This window comes from Ascaphus truei, chromosome 4, assembly GCF_040206685.1.
Source record: "Ascaphus truei isolate aAscTru1 chromosome 4, aAscTru1.hap1, whole genome shotgun sequence".
NCBI classification, from domain to species: domain Eukaryota; kingdom Metazoa; phylum Chordata; class Amphibia; order Anura; family Ascaphidae; genus Ascaphus; species Ascaphus truei.
The window spans coordinates 231,926,785-231,945,411 of NC_134486.1; the positions used below are offsets into that span (position 1 = coordinate 231,926,785).

The 18,627-nt window shown below is 39.9% G+C and overlaps 1 protein-coding gene across 2 annotated transcripts in view; it reads left to right on the top strand.

Moving 5' to 3' along the window:
* SYNJ2 (synaptojanin 2) overlaps positions 1-18,627 on the top strand; it is a 162,245-nt gene that overhangs the window by 16,184 nt on the left and 127,434 nt on the right. The window contains exons 2-3 of one of the 2 annotated variants that reach the window (XM_075596993.1): positions 1,859-2,100; positions 7,725-7,811. In XM_075596993.1, coding sequence (XP_075453108.1) covers positions 1,989-2,100; positions 7,725-7,811 — 199 coding nt within the window. In that variant the 5' untranslated portion in view covers positions 1,859-1,988. The remainder of the gene's footprint in view (positions 1-1,858; positions 2,101-7,724; positions 7,812-18,627) is intronic. The other variant, XM_075596992.1, reaches the window with a different exon arrangement.

The following is an 18,627-nucleotide window of genomic DNA, read 5'->3' on the forward strand; positions in this document are numbered from 1 at the left end:
AGTAATGAATTACTGTGACACCGTATTAAGTGTTCATATTTGTAAATCCCTATAAGAACCCTTTGGGTGAACGAGGATGTTAGGCCAACGTCATTAAGTGGCCTTCTGATGCTGCCCCAACGTGATTAATGGTTTGCTAGTATCTCCATTCTCAGGACCTCTTCCATTCCTGATGTCACGGGCAGACCACGGTCATGTGATCACTAAATTAGTGGTCACATGACTCGGAAGCAGGAAGTTCCACAGCAAAGTGTGCCGCAAATCGTCTGGAACAAAGGGGCCTATATAATAAGATTATATTGTGCTTGTTTGTCAAAATGTCAGTGCGACAAATAATGCAAACCTTTATCTATGAAAACTTAATACATATGACACATCATTTGTTGTCATTGAAATAAGTTTTCGCGTATTATGTCATTTTAAATACCTGATTGATGCAACTTAAATTGAAATCGAGTTATGGATTTATTATTTCTAGCTAGTGTTAGTAAATCTCAAATTATTGGAGCAATAATATTTATAATAGCCATTCTGTGGAAATAATAAATGTTGGTATAAAAATATCAAAAACATCAAAAACACTTTTGTACACAGTTACATAATTCTGCGCTGACACTATTAACAAACGTTTTAGGGTTTATGCCAAGTTGAACTTGGCGGTGATTTCGACGCACTTTCTCGCTTGTTTTTTTGACGCACAGAAACATTCTCTTTTAGTACAAACTATTTGCATCTGCACGCAAAGCGCAGTCCTTTTATGCGTGCAAAGAAAAAAAGAAATAAACTAGTTTTGCCGCAGATGGAGCTGATCGAGAAAATGTGTGTTTTTCTGCACCAAATTTGCACCCCAAAAAAAGCCCCTTGCAATGCTTTAATAGGCCCCTAAGAGTTAAATGTAGGTAAAGTCTTTAGTCAACAATACATTTAAATTGCATTACAATCTGTTTTTCCACAGAGAACACTTACGTTTAGCGCGAGACTCTTTTAGGTGAGAGGGAACCCTGGCTATGAACGCTGGGTAAGAACGGGGAGTAATCTGCTTTCATTCTGTATGTTGGCTACAAGTTCTAGTGAAGCTCTGATGCTATAGTTTTTGGGAGTGAATTATTTTGGATCCTGCTTGTTCAGTTGCTGCTCCTTGTGACTTATTGGCATTCCTGGAGGGTGAGGTCAGTGGAGATAACTGAATGTGCCTTTCATTTTGGCAGCACCTGCTCGGTTTTCAGCTGGGGGGAAGTGAGCAAGAATTTTCATTGAAACGTCTGTGTTGGTTATTTTTGTACCTTCTTGTGGATACAAATCCCCCTCAAATTCTTCCAGCACAATGCTCAACGTGATTTTACAATGAATGCTACTCTGCCCCACCATAGGCTGGGGCCATGGTGCCGCAGACCGTGCGGATGCTGAGCGAACAGAGTAAGGCAGTGATCGCGTCCATGCAGCGTGCGGGCGGGAGGGGGCGCACATTGCGCAAGAAATCAGTTCAAACTGAATTCTTGGCGCGACAGGACAGTCACGTGAGGGGTTCGCCCAATGAGGGTCGAACCAGCTCTGTGACGTCACTGGCACGCCCCTAGACACACCCACGGATGGCGCGCGTACCATGGCCGAAAAATGCACCCACTTCAAGTGGGTGACGTCACGGCCGCACACGCCTCCGACGGGCGAAGGCACCATGGCCCCAGCCTTAGCAGTGGCTTATACTGTACATTCTCAAGGTGACAAAATACTAAGATTTCTCCTTTTTAAAGGTTTTTTTATAGTATATATGTATGCTTTGAAACCGAAAACTTTTTTTTTTTTTTAAGGTGCAATCCTCATTACTGTTTTTGTTTTCCATAAAATGTCAAAATTGCAGGAAAGTAGAGCTATACAGATGACGTTTTCTTTGTACCTCTCTAATTGGGAGAAAGTCACCCTGAAATTCCCTGCTGCCTGGGTTAGAACATTATGGTAGAAGAATCAGATGAAACTTTAATTCTGGTCTGATGATGTCGCAGCATAAGGAGAGCAAATTAGGAAGACAAAAGCAGAGGATTCTGGGAGAGGAAATAGCAGCAAGAGTCTCTCTGACAGTTACACTCTTTAAAACTAAAATGAGTGAGTACATTTTGAAATTTTGTTGGGGGAAATATAGGCTAGTATTAATTGGCCACTCCTCCTGTGCGTGAAATTGCACCTGGGGTAGTAGTAAATGCAATTCAACCTACGCCGTTCAAAGTGAGTCAAGGAGGATTGGTTTAGAAAGAGTATCAGGTATATTTATTTTCTTATGATGTTGATTACTTTTTAAAATGAACTAAATCAAATATAATCAGTGGCACATCAAATGGGTTATTAAATAATAATAATAGCATTTCTTGTATAGCGCTGCTAGTTGTACTCAGCGCTTAACAGAGACATTTTTCAGGAACAGGTCCCCACCCCGTGGAGCTTACAATCTATGTTTTTGGTGTCTGAGGCACAGGGAGATAAAGTGACTTGCCCAAGGTTACAAGGAGCCGACACCAGGAATTGAACCCTGCTTCAAACTCTCAGTGTCAGTCATTGTCTTTACTCACTGAGCCACAAGTTTGCTGGCACCTGACTACTTTTTGTTCATTCTTTCTAAGCATCCCAGCCAGACGTGAATTTGTTAAAGTTATTCTCTTCTGCACGTACAGTGTGCACAGTACCACTAGTATTTTTTTTACTCTGCAGTCATCGCCTACATTTTCTACTTGGGAAAAAACAAAATGTTACTGTAGACTTCTGTCCGTGGCAAATATGTGATTTCTACTGACAGCTCCTTTCTAAAAATAAACCTTATCTTGACATGTGTTAAAACTCCTCATCAGATTCTTTTCATCTTCCATGTCTTGTCAAAACAAAGTCTGTCCTAAATTGTGGGAAACGCGCAGGGTCAGCAGCTGACTTCAGTTAGCAAGTAGCAAATGAGTCAGGGACTTGTTAAACTCCTCTCCTAATGCAAAAAAACTGACTGCTAATGGGGCAGTCCTGCTTACGCCTCAGGCAAAGTGGGAGGTGTAATGCAGTACGTTATTTTTATTGTGTATGTATATATATATGTGAATATATATATATATATATATATATATATATAGATAGAGATGTGTGTATATATATATATATATATATATATATATATATATATATATATATATATATATATATATACACATCTCTATCACAAGCAAAAAGTATCCCAACTGAGTACACGGGTGTACCAAAAGTATCACAAATTTATTAGATTTCACATAATATAAAAGACCAATACAAAAAAGTGCACGAATCCTGACAAATCAGAAAGGCTATATCCAGTTGGACCCAAAGTTATGGTAGCTCATCACAAATAGCAAGAATTAAGTGTGTGTGGAAAAACCCCAGGTAATATAACTCCTATAGAAATCTGGAGAGAATACCCTCAAGGGGGAACATGAGGTAACCACTATGACTGCTGAGTTGCACCATACAGCAGAGGATTGTCATTAGCCAGCTTTTTGTGGGTACCATGATTGAGTGCATGCGGTATCAAGTTCCCCCCTTTTCCCTTATAATATATATATATATACATTTTACTATAGTACTTGCTCATATTTGGATAAATCTAACGTTGTTCATGCTTTTAAATAAGTAACGATACTATGCTTATTTGTACAAGATTGACGTGAGCCAATCACAGTGCAATATTACTTCGCTACATTTCCCTACCTTCACCGTTTGACGCAATTTCTGTAAAACACACAACAAGCAATGTCAGACCTGTAGGACACACAGCAATTGTGAGACGTGGGAGTGTGACAAAATATAAGCACCCGGAAAACAAAATGGAGTAGATTGATAAATGTGTGTGAATCGATAAAAAACGATTTCCTTTAATTCAAATATATTTTTTAACTTATCTGTGCAAATACTAAAAAATGCGAACGCTCATGATGGCGTTATTTATCACAGGCTCTGGACTGCGGCCTTGCACTGTAAAGAAACAGGATTTATTAAAGCATGGAAATGCCCAAAGTGGTTTTTTTCTTGGAGAAATCTGGCAGTGTTTTCTTTATTTGCTTTCAAGGGGATCTGCTGCTTTGTATTCCAGACAAGGGCACTTTGGGGGCTATTTTTCAAAGTCTTCCAGTTGCACAACCTGGGTAAAACTGGAACAAAGTCACAGAACCATATTTGTGCAAAAATCCCATTGTTATCATGTGGGACTTTATTTGTTGAATCTATTCATTATTTTAATCTGGTGCAATTAGGTCTACCTCATTTCCCCCAGGTTTTACTGCCGGTAGACTGTCATGTGACCTCCTTTTGTCTTGACGCAAGCAAAAACACAACAATTACAGCTGACTACCATAATCATTTTGTAAGAAACTGCTTCATTATTGAGCTCTGATCCCTGCAATATTGGGTTATTCTCAATTCGTTATGAACTTCTAACTAGGAATTACCCAAAACAGCATGTACTGTATACGAATATTGCAGATAGTGTTATTGCCATTTCAGTTCATGTCACCTTTCATTCTCTTTTGTGCCTTGATGTTGCTATATGGAAATGTACCTTTAATTCTCTGCTCTCAGGCACAGGGTCTGGATTTCTATACCTACTGTATACTGTTGTCAGACGGCTTCGGTTATGCCGTTTAGTTCTGTTAGCAGGAAACGAAGCATGCTTAAAAAAAGAACCAGTAAATATCATTATCTTAAGTAAATGTAAAGCCTTAACAAATAGGCACTGTTTCTTAGAAATGAATTGGTTTCAATATTTAGCGTGCAGATACAGTATCTCTTCAAGGTGCATTGACTTTCAAAACTGAAATAAAGCTACATTTTATAGTAAATCAGCAATACTACTTTCCCCCTTTTTCTTCTTATTTGTATAGATAAAGCACGTGAAAATGTATCATTCTAAATTTTTACCTAAACTAATAATCGTTTCTTGCTCCTTTTTATAAATCTGTACAAATCCAGATTGTGTGCCTAACATAATGGCCGCCTTTCAGTTTCAGTTTCAATCTCTCCTTCAGTCAGTGTAACTCAGCAGCTACAATGTAACCTTATATTACTACGGTAACATCTATTGTTATAGTTTGCAACACATTCTCACAAACAGAAAAGTGTTACAAAGATCTTACACTACTTGTGAGGTGGGCTAGATCCTATTATAGAAATCAAAGGATGCTTTTAATGCCATTTTTTATTAGTTTTAGAGTTTATTAATAAAAATTAAAAAAAACAGTGTATGATCTAATACGACAAAGCTGATTTACTTAAAAAAAACCATAAGATGTCAAATCTTTTGCTGCTTAAGCCCATAGTAGAACTAGCTACAAAATGTTTTTTTCAAAGTTGTTGTTTAATTGCATCTTTTTATTTTTTATTTTTTAAACTTGTTCCTTGGTTTATTTTTTCTATGTTTAAAGCTGCAGACCAAGCAATATCCTACATGCATGTTTTTTTTTTTAATAAATCAGTTCTGTACTATGAGAAAACACTTAGCATTTTTTAAACAGCTCTAAATTACATTTTTAATGTATTATAATGTAACAAGCATTTTCTGTTTCTATAGCAACTATTGACAAAGTCACAGCCCCTTCCTCTTCTGAAACAGGCTCTGGCACACCACTTTTTGAGCCCTGCCCTCTCTCTAGTAGTGCACTAATTGTATCTAGTGACTGTCTGGTCACATGATCTTCCCCACAAAACTTTGCATCTTTGGTGCTCTTCTGCTGCACTGACAGCCATTTAATGAACCCCCGAGCCGAATCTTCGTCGATCGATCAGCGATGTAGCTAATTACTTATCATTGTGTGAATTGGATTGATGCACATATTAAAGGGGTGTATATATATATATATATATATATATATATATATATATATATATATATATATATATATATATATATATATACTCTTTCTTCACTTGCTTTCAGTTACCCTTTGACACCTCTAGCCATAAAACACATCCACATCGGGGGAAGGACAAGCACAGATAACATTCCAAGAGACACTGTTTTCAAGTTATCCTTGCTTCATTCATTGTAACATCGCCGGAAGAAGAGATCAGTGTATCTCGAAAGCTCGCACAAATAAAAGCATTTCGTTAGCCACAGAACGGTATCATCTATTTATTTTTTGATTATTGAAGCTCGGCTAACACGGTTCTGATACCTCTACATATATATATATATATGCAAATACAACTGTATGCTCATCTGCATGTCTTAGGCAGGTCTGCAACCCCGCCTTTCCCCATTATCACCCAGCATACAGCACTTCCACTGCAGCAAGGGATTCTGTATATATATATATATATATATATATATATATATATATATATATATATATATATATATATATATATATATATATATATATATATATATATATATATATATATATATATATATATATATATATATATATATATATATATATATATATATATATATATATGTGTGTTAAGCCTGGGTACCTTTACACAGTATAAATATTTTTGGGGGAAACTCTGCTTCATGCTGAACAGCTTTACTTTTCTGCATCAATCTGCCTTACTCTTATTTTTTTTAATCCTGATCATAGAAATTATTTTGTACATTTTTATTTTGTAAAAATATTGATGTATTTGTTGTGGCTCCTTATAAATGGTCAACAAGCAGGCTCCCCTGCTTCAAATATTTCACAGTTAGTGTCTTTACTCACTGGGCCACTCCATCTCCAAAGTCAAGGTGTAGCCAATTTTGCATGTAGTATGACAACCAAGGGGTTACCCAACCAAGAAGTGAGCTGCCCGTCTCCAGCAGTGAGGCAGTTAACTTGTTCGTTAGTTTTAGTATGTCTCTTTTGAAGTTAAAGTTAAACAATGAAGGAAATGCTTTGTGTTTGTTCAGGAACAAACTTTCCCTAACTGTTCAGGGTCAGTGGAGGGATGAGTCGCAGGTACTTTGCTTCTTCCCCAATAGCACTGCTATCAATGGCTCTGTAAAACCTCGCTGCCACCAGGCCTTAGAATTACCGTGAATTTAAATAATGAATGGTCTGTTAACTCACAGGGATGTCATATACAGTATGGGAGAAGGAGCGGCTCAGTAAGTAAACACACTGACTCTGATTACAATGACTCTCAGAGTTTGAAGCAGGGGAGCCTGGTTCAAATCCTGGTGTCAGCTCCTTGTGACTTTGGTCAAGTCACTTTATCTCCCTGTGCCTCAGGCACCAAAACATATTTTAAGCTCTGGGACTGTCTATAAAAATTCCTACAGTATATGCTGCATACTGTGCACTACTCTGTAATTGTGCAGCGTTTTGTGGCGAAAGGTGCTAGATAAAATTTTGTTGTTGTTTATTGTTGCTATTGTTATTATTCGGATAAGTCTGTGAGCTGTAAATGTATTCGGTCATCGTAGTGTACAAATTAATAGAATTACACCATGAAAAATAGTAGAATTGTACGCCACCTTGTATGACTTCTATGCCACCAAGTAGAAAAGTCTCCCCCATAATGGCTGAGACAGTCATACCAAGTCACAAAGGTCTCCTTTGAATAAACGTTCCAGTATGAATAAACTAGAACTTGTGTTGATAAGCAGGTGACTCTTTGCACCTCACACAGCAATTCATTACCTAAAGTGACACCTCAAACCGGTTACTTACGATACGTTAAACATGGCTTAAAAAAATATAATTTCTCCGCTGTAATGTATTTTTACTTTTTATTCTGTGCAGCACCTGATGAAAAGGAGGCAGTTAAAGGACAATATGAGTGGCTTCAGGATGCCTACGGGTGCTTGGGTGAGCTCCGTTTAAAATCAGGTAAGTGGCAGGTGATTTAACTGTGTGCTGTCGATGGTCTGTTTTGTCTGTCACAGTGGGCTGGTAAACCTGTCTCTGTAGAAAGACTTTTACATTCCTAATGTCAATTAACATTTTGGACTGTACAGATGCTCAGTCACTCTATTCAATTATATCCCATTGATGTGGCACAGCTGCTTACTAAAGAGTTGCATTGTAAGTAGAACTGCATTAGAAAGATTCCACACACTCCTCTAGGAGTTGGTGAGGTTCTAGAACCCAGTTGAAGCTTTACTGACCTTATTTCCAGTAAGGGACATGTACTGTATGTATGTATGTATGTATGTATGTATGTATGTATGTATGTATGTCTTTGTTTATATAGCACCATTAATGTGCCTAGCGCTTCACAGTAGTAATACACTTGACAATCATATAAATAACAAATAACTACAAATAACAGATCATGGGAATAAGTGCATCAGACATAAAAGTAACATTGTGGAAGAGGAGTCCCTGCTCCGAAGAGCTTACCATCTAATTGGTAGGGAGAACGTACAGAGACAGTATGACATTCTGGAAGACTTCTATGTTGTATAGTTTGGTTTGGGACAGGTGGGGATGACAGGCGTTTACAGTATGTTGGTGGGCTAGGAAATCTCAAGAATGAAAAAGTATTTTCATTGGGTCACATTTCTGATCATTACAGATGTGGCCCAACTAGTCTTTCCTGGAGCCACAGCAAAATGGTCAAGGTGACATGGGTATGGGGAAGGTGAAGTGGCGTTTTCATGGTGAGCTACGGCCAGCATTCTCTGCAACACTGGTTGGCCAGGGTTACCTGCAAACTGCTGTCATGGGCTACTGTTCTTTTACAATTGTGTAAACATTCTTTTGATGTTTTGATGAAGATCACTCCAAAAATTCACCACTTGGTAACTTCCCGTTTTAATACTTTTATTTCCCTGCCATAAACACCCTCTCTCGAGTTTGCTACATAATTGCTGATTTGAAAATACATTTTCAGTATAGTAACCATACAAAAAAAGGTTTGAAATATATGAAAAACAATCAAATAGATTATAGTGCAATAAAGAGTTACAAGAGTTATAAAAGGGATGGCACTGACCGTATAGGGGGGGGGGAAGAAAATGAAAAGAAAAGCAAGATGGCCGTGATGATCAAGAAAGTGGCGACATTATCCATTGTTCTTAAGGCTGCGTCCAGGGTTGCAGCAGCCGTGCAGAGGCGCGCTGAGGCTGAGGGAAAACGGGTGCTTTCCCTGGCCTTGGTTAGCGCTCCGTCCGGGGGCATGTCGGGGGCGGGCCAGTGACGTCACGGAGCTGGTTCGCTCTCATTGGGCGAACCGCTCACGTGACCGGCCCTGCGCTCCCGTGAACGCTTGAAACTAAAAATTTGCTAAGACCTACGCTTCCGCACGCTTGCGGAAGCGTGCACGAGCCGCTGCTAAAGCCGCTCTCATTGCGGCTGCACGGGCTCACTGGTAAGCGAGAGCGCGCCTCAGCACGCGTCAGCACCTAACCGCTGACCATGCCCGAGGCCTAAGGCTTGTAAAAAATACAAAGGCGAATCCCCCATAGAAAAGGTCAACATGCAGTTATTAAACAGAAAACAGCGGTTACAGAAACACTCTCTTTTTTTTAATTGTAAATGGTACAGTTGATGTTAAATGGATCTAATTCAATGTTTCTGAGAAGAGGTGACAGAATGAGTCGATGTGAGCAGTAGCCATGAAGATGTGTAAAGTGGGCTCTGTGCTACTAATGTAGTGGCTGTTAATGCTGCTGGCAAGTAGCAGCGTGACACACACACAGCAGACCAGCGGGAGGTGACACCAATGGTAAATCATTAGCTGCTCATGCAAAGTGGTGAAGCCAACACAGACACCATATTAGCCTACTTGTTGATCTTAACTTATACATGACTTAGGAATTTGTTTGGAAAAGTGACTGCAACTGTAGGGTACCATTTTATTTGTTAAGAATCTTCCGATCACTTTCAGGTTCTGGGACCTCTGGAACCTACTCACTCTTTCTAGAAGACCTGAGAACAAGAGAACTGTTTGTGCTGATAGTGTAAAGATGATTCTAATGTATTGTTTGGGTGTTTTTATCATTTCCTGTGTGTCAAAACTGCTTCCTATACTGGACTTTGTAAGAACAAACAATGGCTTTTTGCAATAACATGTCTCTAATAGTGTAACCTTCTATTAACCCCTTCTCTGCTGGATTTATTTATAAAATATTTTACCAGGAAGTAATACATTGAGAGTTACCTCTCGTTTTCAAGTATGTCCTGGATGACTATTAAAGTAACATACTGCAGATGTACCAAGCCTTTAAGAGTTATTTTTAAAAGAAAATGTGACCATTATATTCATTTAAAATATATTTTTCAAACTTTTAAGATTATCATGGTAATGTTTGGGAATGTTTTTATAATCTATAGCTAAAGCCTTTTGTCAGTATGACTGTTTGCCAGCCATTAAAGTTTAGCGGAGCTTTGCTTCTTTGTTTGCAAAGTAATTATTCTGCCATCAAAAAGAAACATTTGTAGCTGATATGTTTGAATCCAGTGTTTCTGACAAGGTGATTTGTATTGATTTTTCACAAACTAGGAATAAGTGTAAAGGGGATTAAAGCTGCAGTTCAGTCAATATCCTGCATGTGTGTTTTTTTTTAATAAATCAGTTCTGTACTGTGAGAAAATGTTCTTTTTTTTAAAAAACAACTTTGAAAGACAATTTTTAATGTATTCTAATGTAACGAGCATTTTTGTTTCTATAGCAACCCTTTAGAAAGGCACAACCCCTTCCTTTTCTGTAACAGGCTCTGGCACACCCCTTTGTGAGTCCTGCCCCCTCCACAGCCGTGCACGTGCATGAGCACAAATGTATCAGTTACTGCTGCCTGGTCACATGATCTTCCCCACAGAACTGTCAGAGCAGCAGCAGCAGCAGAAAAGGAGAGTAGCTCAGAATTAATTAATTAAACCTTATTCCATTGCACATGTGTAGTTAATGTTAAATATTAACAACTCATTTAAAATCAAATCTGTATATATCATACTGTAAACAATATGTATATTTAATTTTATGTGAATGTGTACAATTCAATGTGTGTTATTAAAATTAATAATGGCTTGTTCTTGTATAGCGCTGCTAGTTTTACATAGCACTTTACAGAGACATTTTGCAGGCACAGGGCCCTGCGGAGCTTAGGTGTGTATGTATGTGTGTGTATGATATAGATATATATGCGCACACACGCATATACATGCACACATACACATGTGCACATGCGCACACGCACACATATACACGCACACATGAACATGCGCACACGCACATGAACATGCGCACACGCACACATACATGCGCACACGCACTTATACACGCACAAACATGCGCACGCGCATACATATACACGCACACATAAACATGCTCACACGCACACATAAACATGCGCACACATACATAGACACACACACACAGTGTGTATGTATATGTGTGTATATATTTATGGTATTGCTTGACCTGAGGAAGAGAGGAAAACTCTTGAAAGCTTGTCCCATGACACAAATTCTTGGTCCAAATAAAAAAAGGTATCAACAAATACTGAAGAACTCATATATTCTGGTGTGTGTATATATGTATGTATGTAATATATACAGTATATGTGTGTGTGTGTGTGTATATATGTGTGTATATATATATATATATGTATATATAGCGAAGGTCAGCAGCCGGCAGCGACAGAGGACAGCAGCCGGCGGCGGAGGGAGAGAAGGACGGCATCCTGCAGCGAAGCTCGGCAGCGGCAGAGGACAGCAGTTGGTGGCGGAGGGAGAAGAGGACCATGTGAATGGAGCAGGAGCGGGACAGGAGGGCGGTAGGGAGGAGTTACGCTGTGGCAGCGGCAGACACCGGAAGTCAGAGAATACTTCTGTCAGACCGCTGGGTTGCGCACATACACACACACACACACACACACACTATATATATCACACACACACACACACTATATATATATATGTATCACACACATACACACACACTATATATATATCACACACACTATATATATATCACACACACACACACTATATATATATATATATATATATATATATATATATATATATATATATATATATATATATATATAGTGGTCGACAAATCACAAAAAAATCTACTCGCCGAACAAAAAAATCTACTCGCCATCTAGTACTACACGTGTGCTGCTTGGGCCAATAGGAGCTCCCCACAATGTTAAATCCACTCGCCCGCACGGGCAGGGAGGCAGGCACAGGGATCGGGGCAGAAGGGGGACACCACAAAGCGGCAGACCGGGAGCGAGCACACGTCACTGGGAGACATGAATATTCATGAGCTTCCACTGAGGGACAGAAGCAGAAAAAAACAGATCCCTTCACTAATTATGTCACCAAATTTCGCCGATCAATATATGGAGAACGAATTGATCTGCAGCTATACAGTTCTTTAGGTAAGTAGAGATTGCCCACATGAAACTATTGAAGAAAAAAAAAAAAAAAAAAAGACTGAACTGCAGCTTTAAATCTTAGTAAGGAAACGAATTACAGTGAAACATTTAAAAAAATATATATATTTGCCCCTCAAAGTTGAACTGCCCCTTTTTAAAGCAGCAGATTTCCAAATGTGTTAGAATAATGGAGAAGCTGACATGTTCTCTTAAATGTTAATGTCAAAACTCTGTATCTCGAATGTGATATAAAGGTTTAGCAATAGTAATTTGAACTGATATATTGGGTCATAAGCGCCAAATTTTGCAATTTGTGTGTGCTGCATGACCCACGTTGTATACTTTTTGCTTCATTTGGCATTTTCGTTCATTAAATTAATTTGGCATATCCCCTTTTTGCATTTGTTAGTGAGTGCTGGGAACTCCCCCCATTTTTTTGTTCTATGATTATTTAGGAGGAAATAGGGTTCCTCCTTGTTCCCATGTGCACCCTCGTAATACTCAGTTTCTTCCTTTTTTGAGTGCTGTCTCTCCCTGTTGTTTTGACATTAAAGAGGTGTGTTTTAAAAGGGGTCTTAAAGGTGCAGTGCAATGATACATTTGAATACCAGTAGTTTCCCAACAACAAAGTTGAAAATGGTCATTTTTTTTCTTGAAAATTGCACTTTTAAAACATAGTATCCTGTGAATGAATTTAAAAAAAAAAAAAAAGTTGCAGAATATTTTGATTTAGCACTTTATTTCCCTGCCTCTTTCTTGTTTCAAGGGTGAAAGCTACATGTATCTTATTGAACATCCTTAAATCACTTTTGTCTTAGGCATGATGGCTCCTTACACATGTTTTTTTTAATACTGCCTGTGATTCTTTCCTGTAGGCTTTAGACATAGCAATTCCCTGGTTATGTACTTGCATTGGTTGACTTTTCCTTTCAGAGTAAAACATTATTTAGCATTGACCTTTAGTCAATTTTACGGCCTTAATCTTTACAGTGTCGGGGACTATCTGGTTTTTGCATTCTGTACATAATAATAAATACCTGCTGTACCTATTATATGTGTTTCTACCGGTGTGTAAAGGGTAATTCATTAGTACTGTATATGGATTGATAACTTGGATATAATGACATATAAAAAAGTATACTTAAAGAAAAAAAGATTTTAGTTTTTATTACAGATCAATATTCCTAATTTTCAGTGTGTGTTTAAAGCCCATATGCACTAAAGCAGGGGTGTGCAAACTGGGGGACATTTAGCGGGCATGGGCACATACATAGCATCATACGTTTCATTTGCACATGATCGCCATTGCTTGAGGGCAGGGGGTACACTACTAATTGAACAGAGGAGAAGTAGGGCGCGATGTTAAAAGTTTGCGCACCCTTACACTAAAGGGTGCTACACTTAGGGTATCGCTAACTCCTATACAAGTGAATGGCAGTTAAAATTCACTAAAGCTTAGCACCCCTTAGTGCATATGAGCCTAAGAATGTATAATCAAATAGAAAAGCTCTACTGAACAATTAAGGGACACCCATAGGACTTTAGCAGTTATCATGGCCACCACCACACCCAGCTGACGTAAACAAAGGGGGTTCCTCTTCAGTTTCGATTGGGCCAACTGTTCTGTTGGATCCCGTGATCCCTGGAAAATGAGCATTTGTGCCACAACCCATGATGTTACCAGGTATATCATAAGAGCTCTAAAGATGTCTAGAGGAAGTCACTCTCGTTTAAGAGCATTTAAGATTATCGCTGCACATGAAACCTCTTTTGCTGTTGTCTAGACCTCATTGCCTCGGCTCCCAGAGCCGCTGTTGCAGTGATTGGAATTAAAAAAGAGACTACTCTTCCTGGCAGATCAGGGGTAATGTGTTCATTACACTAATGTCACTTACTATTCTGCAGCAAAAGGTCATTATGCCCATGTCATCAAACCCATACAAAAGTTGATCTAGTATACTGAAGCTCCCGAACTTCAACCAATGGGTGCAGGAGAAAAACAATGACCCTTCTCACACTGGCAGAAATATGTTCAATAGCTACAGATTTATTCCTTATGTACACACACCCTTCACCGATGTAGCAGCCCTAAGATACCGGGCAGGGAGGGTTACACATGTATATACATACTGTACATACATACATACATACATACATACATAACAGAATGAAATCAGCGCTAGGACTAACACAAATGTAATATTATAAGTGAGTAAATGGGTGACTAATAAATGTACTGACCCAGGTGAAATGAGCTAGCAGGATGCAGCCCTAATGAGGATTTGCCTATCCTGATTAAATGGAAGAAAGAAAAAAGGCGCAATCCTGTATAGCAATAAAAAACAGGAACATTTATTAATTAAGCAAGGAAGGCTAGGTGACTGAACAGATTAAAACAAACACAATGATGCCAATAGACACAATAAACACAATATATGACAATAAAAAACAAGAGTACTCTTGAAAATAAAAAAGAAGGCAAATGTGACCAAAAAATGTCCAATAGCGCAAATGTAGGAGGCAGTGAGATGTGGGAGGAATTGTCACTCGATAAGTAGCAAATGACTGGAGCAACAAATGGGGAGATGTATTTGACCCGTCAGATGATAGATTGCGAATGTAAACGTGGAAAAATCAGGCTGATATTGACCTTTATAGATGGAATTGGGGGGTAAGCAAATAACATAGGCAAGGGATTAAGGAATGGTCTCACCAAAGGATGTAACCGCGATGACCACAGGGGTCTCTGCGTCCCTCCGTCAGCACACCAACGAAATCACACTGGAGATGAACATGTGATGCTGATCCGGGTAACACTGGAGATGCTGTTCCACTTCCACTTCCTGGAATACCCCCTCACACAAGACAGCTGCATTTGTTCAAATTGAATATTCACTTGTGTCTCTGCTTGATGTCAGACTCAGACTCAGCCAGACAAATACAGCCTTCCACTTTGTTCCACCAATATAACTGGAATAGTTGCTCTCACTCCTCACATGCGATAAGGCACTCCTCTCACAGCCAGCTGTCGGACATTGATGACGCGAACCTACGTCGTTTCGTCAGCTGTTGCGCCGACTTCTTCAAGGGTGAATTCTAGGGGAAAAGTGGTGAACCTTTATAGGGTTGACTTAAATCTGATAGGTTAATTAGTAGGAAGACAAATATGATGTCTCTTAAAGAGAAATACATACAGAAAATGACCATCAATGAAACTAGGATAGGGCCAATATATAACACAAAAAAATCTAAGGCGATTTGAATAGGGCTGCAATATAAAACATATAAAATAAGGCAAGTCAAATTAAGAAAAAAGATATTATTAAATGTTACATACTAATAATCACAAAATAAATAAATATAAAATAACTATGAAATATATATATATATATCATAGTTACCAGTCCATGAACTAATAAAGGAGACAGCATACAGCAAGGAGTATTCCAAAAGTGATGTATTCAAAACACACTGTTACACGAATGCCAACGTTTCGGTCCCACAGGGAGACCTTCCTCATCCAAATCCTTATATTAATAAAATATATATAAATACTAAATGTCAAAAAATAATAATAATAAAAATAATAATAAAATAAAAATAATTTTTTATATAAATTATAATAAAAATTGTGAATCTAGAAAAATTGAAATATATATATGTATATAACAACATTAAGCATAGACGTAAGTTAAACAGACTCAAAAATAGAGGAAGGTAAATAAAAATATGTGTACATTCATGTAAAAAGTGTATACACACACGTAGTGCATATATAATCATCACTTGCGTGGACACAAGTATTCATATGTAAACAATAAAGTAAACAAAGATATATAAAAATGTGGACATGCACATAAATAACTCAAAACGACATAAAAATGAGTCGGATGATCTTAACAATATGGAATGGGGAAGGGGAAAAAAGGTGGGGGGGAAGGGGGAAGGGGGAAGGAAAGAGTGGGCAGGCAGACTAGGAAGGAGAACCTGGACACTAGACAATGGTACTAGTGTCCAAATTCTCGTTCAAACCTCCGACACCTCCTAGTGTGCAAAATGTCCAATCCTTCCCCAATTATAGCAGATTTTACATAGTGCAACAACACAGTTATGTCTCATGTGTCCCCCTCTGCCACATTTAGAGAAGCTTTCTGTTGCTGAGAGTCTGGAATAAAACTGTATTATCCCTTTGATTTTCCTTGCAGAGATTCCCTTTATTGTGTGTGTGTGTGTGTGTGTGTGTGTGTGTATACAGTGTGTATATCCAATATAGCACAGGGGCCACCCAGCCACACATGCTCCAGCTCTCCCGCCCACCCAGAAGAATCCGAGCCGCAGAGGCCAGCCCCGTGGACGTCCCTGCACGCATATCTGGACATTTCACTCCATACTCACCCAACCTCCCGCCGACAGCAACGGTAACCGGGGCGGCCTGGGGAGAACAGGGTGCCAGGGAAGGAACGCAGGGGGCCGAGGCCCTTTACTTACCCTCAGGTGTGTTCTGCAACCTCCCCTGCTGCCACCTGCGCATGTCGGAGCCCCCCTTGAGACCCGCAGCATTTCCTGGGCGCCTGCGCTTTTCCGTTGCGCGGAACCTCCCCCGCCAGCCCCGGACCGGCCTGCCAGCTACCACGAGCAGTAAGATGATCTGCTGCTGCTGCTGGGGGAAGTGCGGGGGGGAGTGCAGGGAATGCCGGGGAAGTGTGGTGGCTGCTGGGGGATCACTGGGGCTGCTGTGGGATCGTGTAGGGCTGCCGGCGCCTCACTCCACCTCCTCCACCCTCCCCCCGATCGGGCACGCTGCGGCCATTTTTTAAAAATTAGCGCAACCCAGGTTATAGCACGGTTGGATTGGGTGGCCCCCGAGGACCGCGCCATAATGGGGTTGAGTTGTGTATATATACATATATACATTCATACACACACACACTATATGGGGCCTATTCACTAATGCGAGTTTGCATTTTCTTACCACACTATAAAAAATGTGTGTCAAAACGGTATTCACTAAGAAAAAACACATTTCCTTCCCCCCATGGCATATCGCACAACTTGTTTGCTTAAACTGCCGTCTTAAAGAGCTGCACAGAGAGAGCTGCCTGTCCCTGCACAGTTCTTACAGGCGATTGTACAGTTTTAATGTAAATTTTAATAACAGAGTTTTGTAGCAGAGGGTCTCCTGAGTTGAACCGCATTCATTTTAGGTCCGTGGACCCCCTGCTTCCTGAGTTACAGGCCCCGGTATGAGGTGCCGGTATCTCCTGTACATTGAAATGTCCCGGTCACGTGACACGGGAGATTAGAGCAATGCAGGCAGATACCGGCACCCCATACCGGGGCCTGTAACTCGGGAAGCAGGGGCCTCCCGGATGGGTAGAGGGGGAGGAGATTTAACCCCTTAATTACTATAGCGGTTAGTAACCGCTAAGGTGACTAATGGGGTTAGTGGGCAGTAGTTAGCTTTTTTATTGTAATGTTGCTGCCCACGGAGGACGAGGAGGACGCAGAGCAAGATGGGAGCGGCCTTCATCCTGGCAGGGGTAAGTAGAACTTTAATGTACTTTATGCTTGTTGTTTAATGTTGTATTTTTAATAGGCAAATGTGCTATTATCCAATTCTGGATAATAGTAATTTTGCCCATTACAGTGTGTGTTCAGGTTGGAGTTGGGAGTTGGGGGGTGGGGGGGTTGTATTGATTTTTATTGTATTGCACTGTAATGTTTTTTTGAATGGGAAAAAGTGCTATTAGCCATCTTTCGCTATTTGCTCTTTTACCCATTCCGGTGTGGTGGTGTTGGTGGGGGGTAGGGGAAGGTGGTAGTTGCCCCAGGTTGGAGTTTAGGCCTTGCGGGAGGGTAGCGTGAGGGGTTAACCCCTTCATTACATTAGCGGTTGTAATAGCTAAGGTAATGATTAGGGTTAACTTCTTCTGCCACCCTGGAGCAACTACAAGCTTTACCCACCACCTGTACCAACAACAAAGCAGTGTCTGCTATTTAACCCCTTCATTACCTTAGTGGTTAGTCGCCAAGGTAATGAAACTGGCTGTAATTGTATTTTCACTGCACAGGATTGAATCCGGAGCTGAAATAAATATGCGGGTCACCACCGGAGACCCGCTGGGACCCCCAGCGACTCCCGAAGACTCCCGGTATCAATCCTAAGGAGTAAAAATAAAATAAACTCCTTGTTATGCTTATGGCAAATCTGATTCCCCCCCCCCCCACCCATTAGCTGGCGAGAAAAGAATGCAAGGTTTTATAGTACATGACCTTGGAGCCTGCGAGGAAGCTCCCTCTCCCTCCCCCAACCC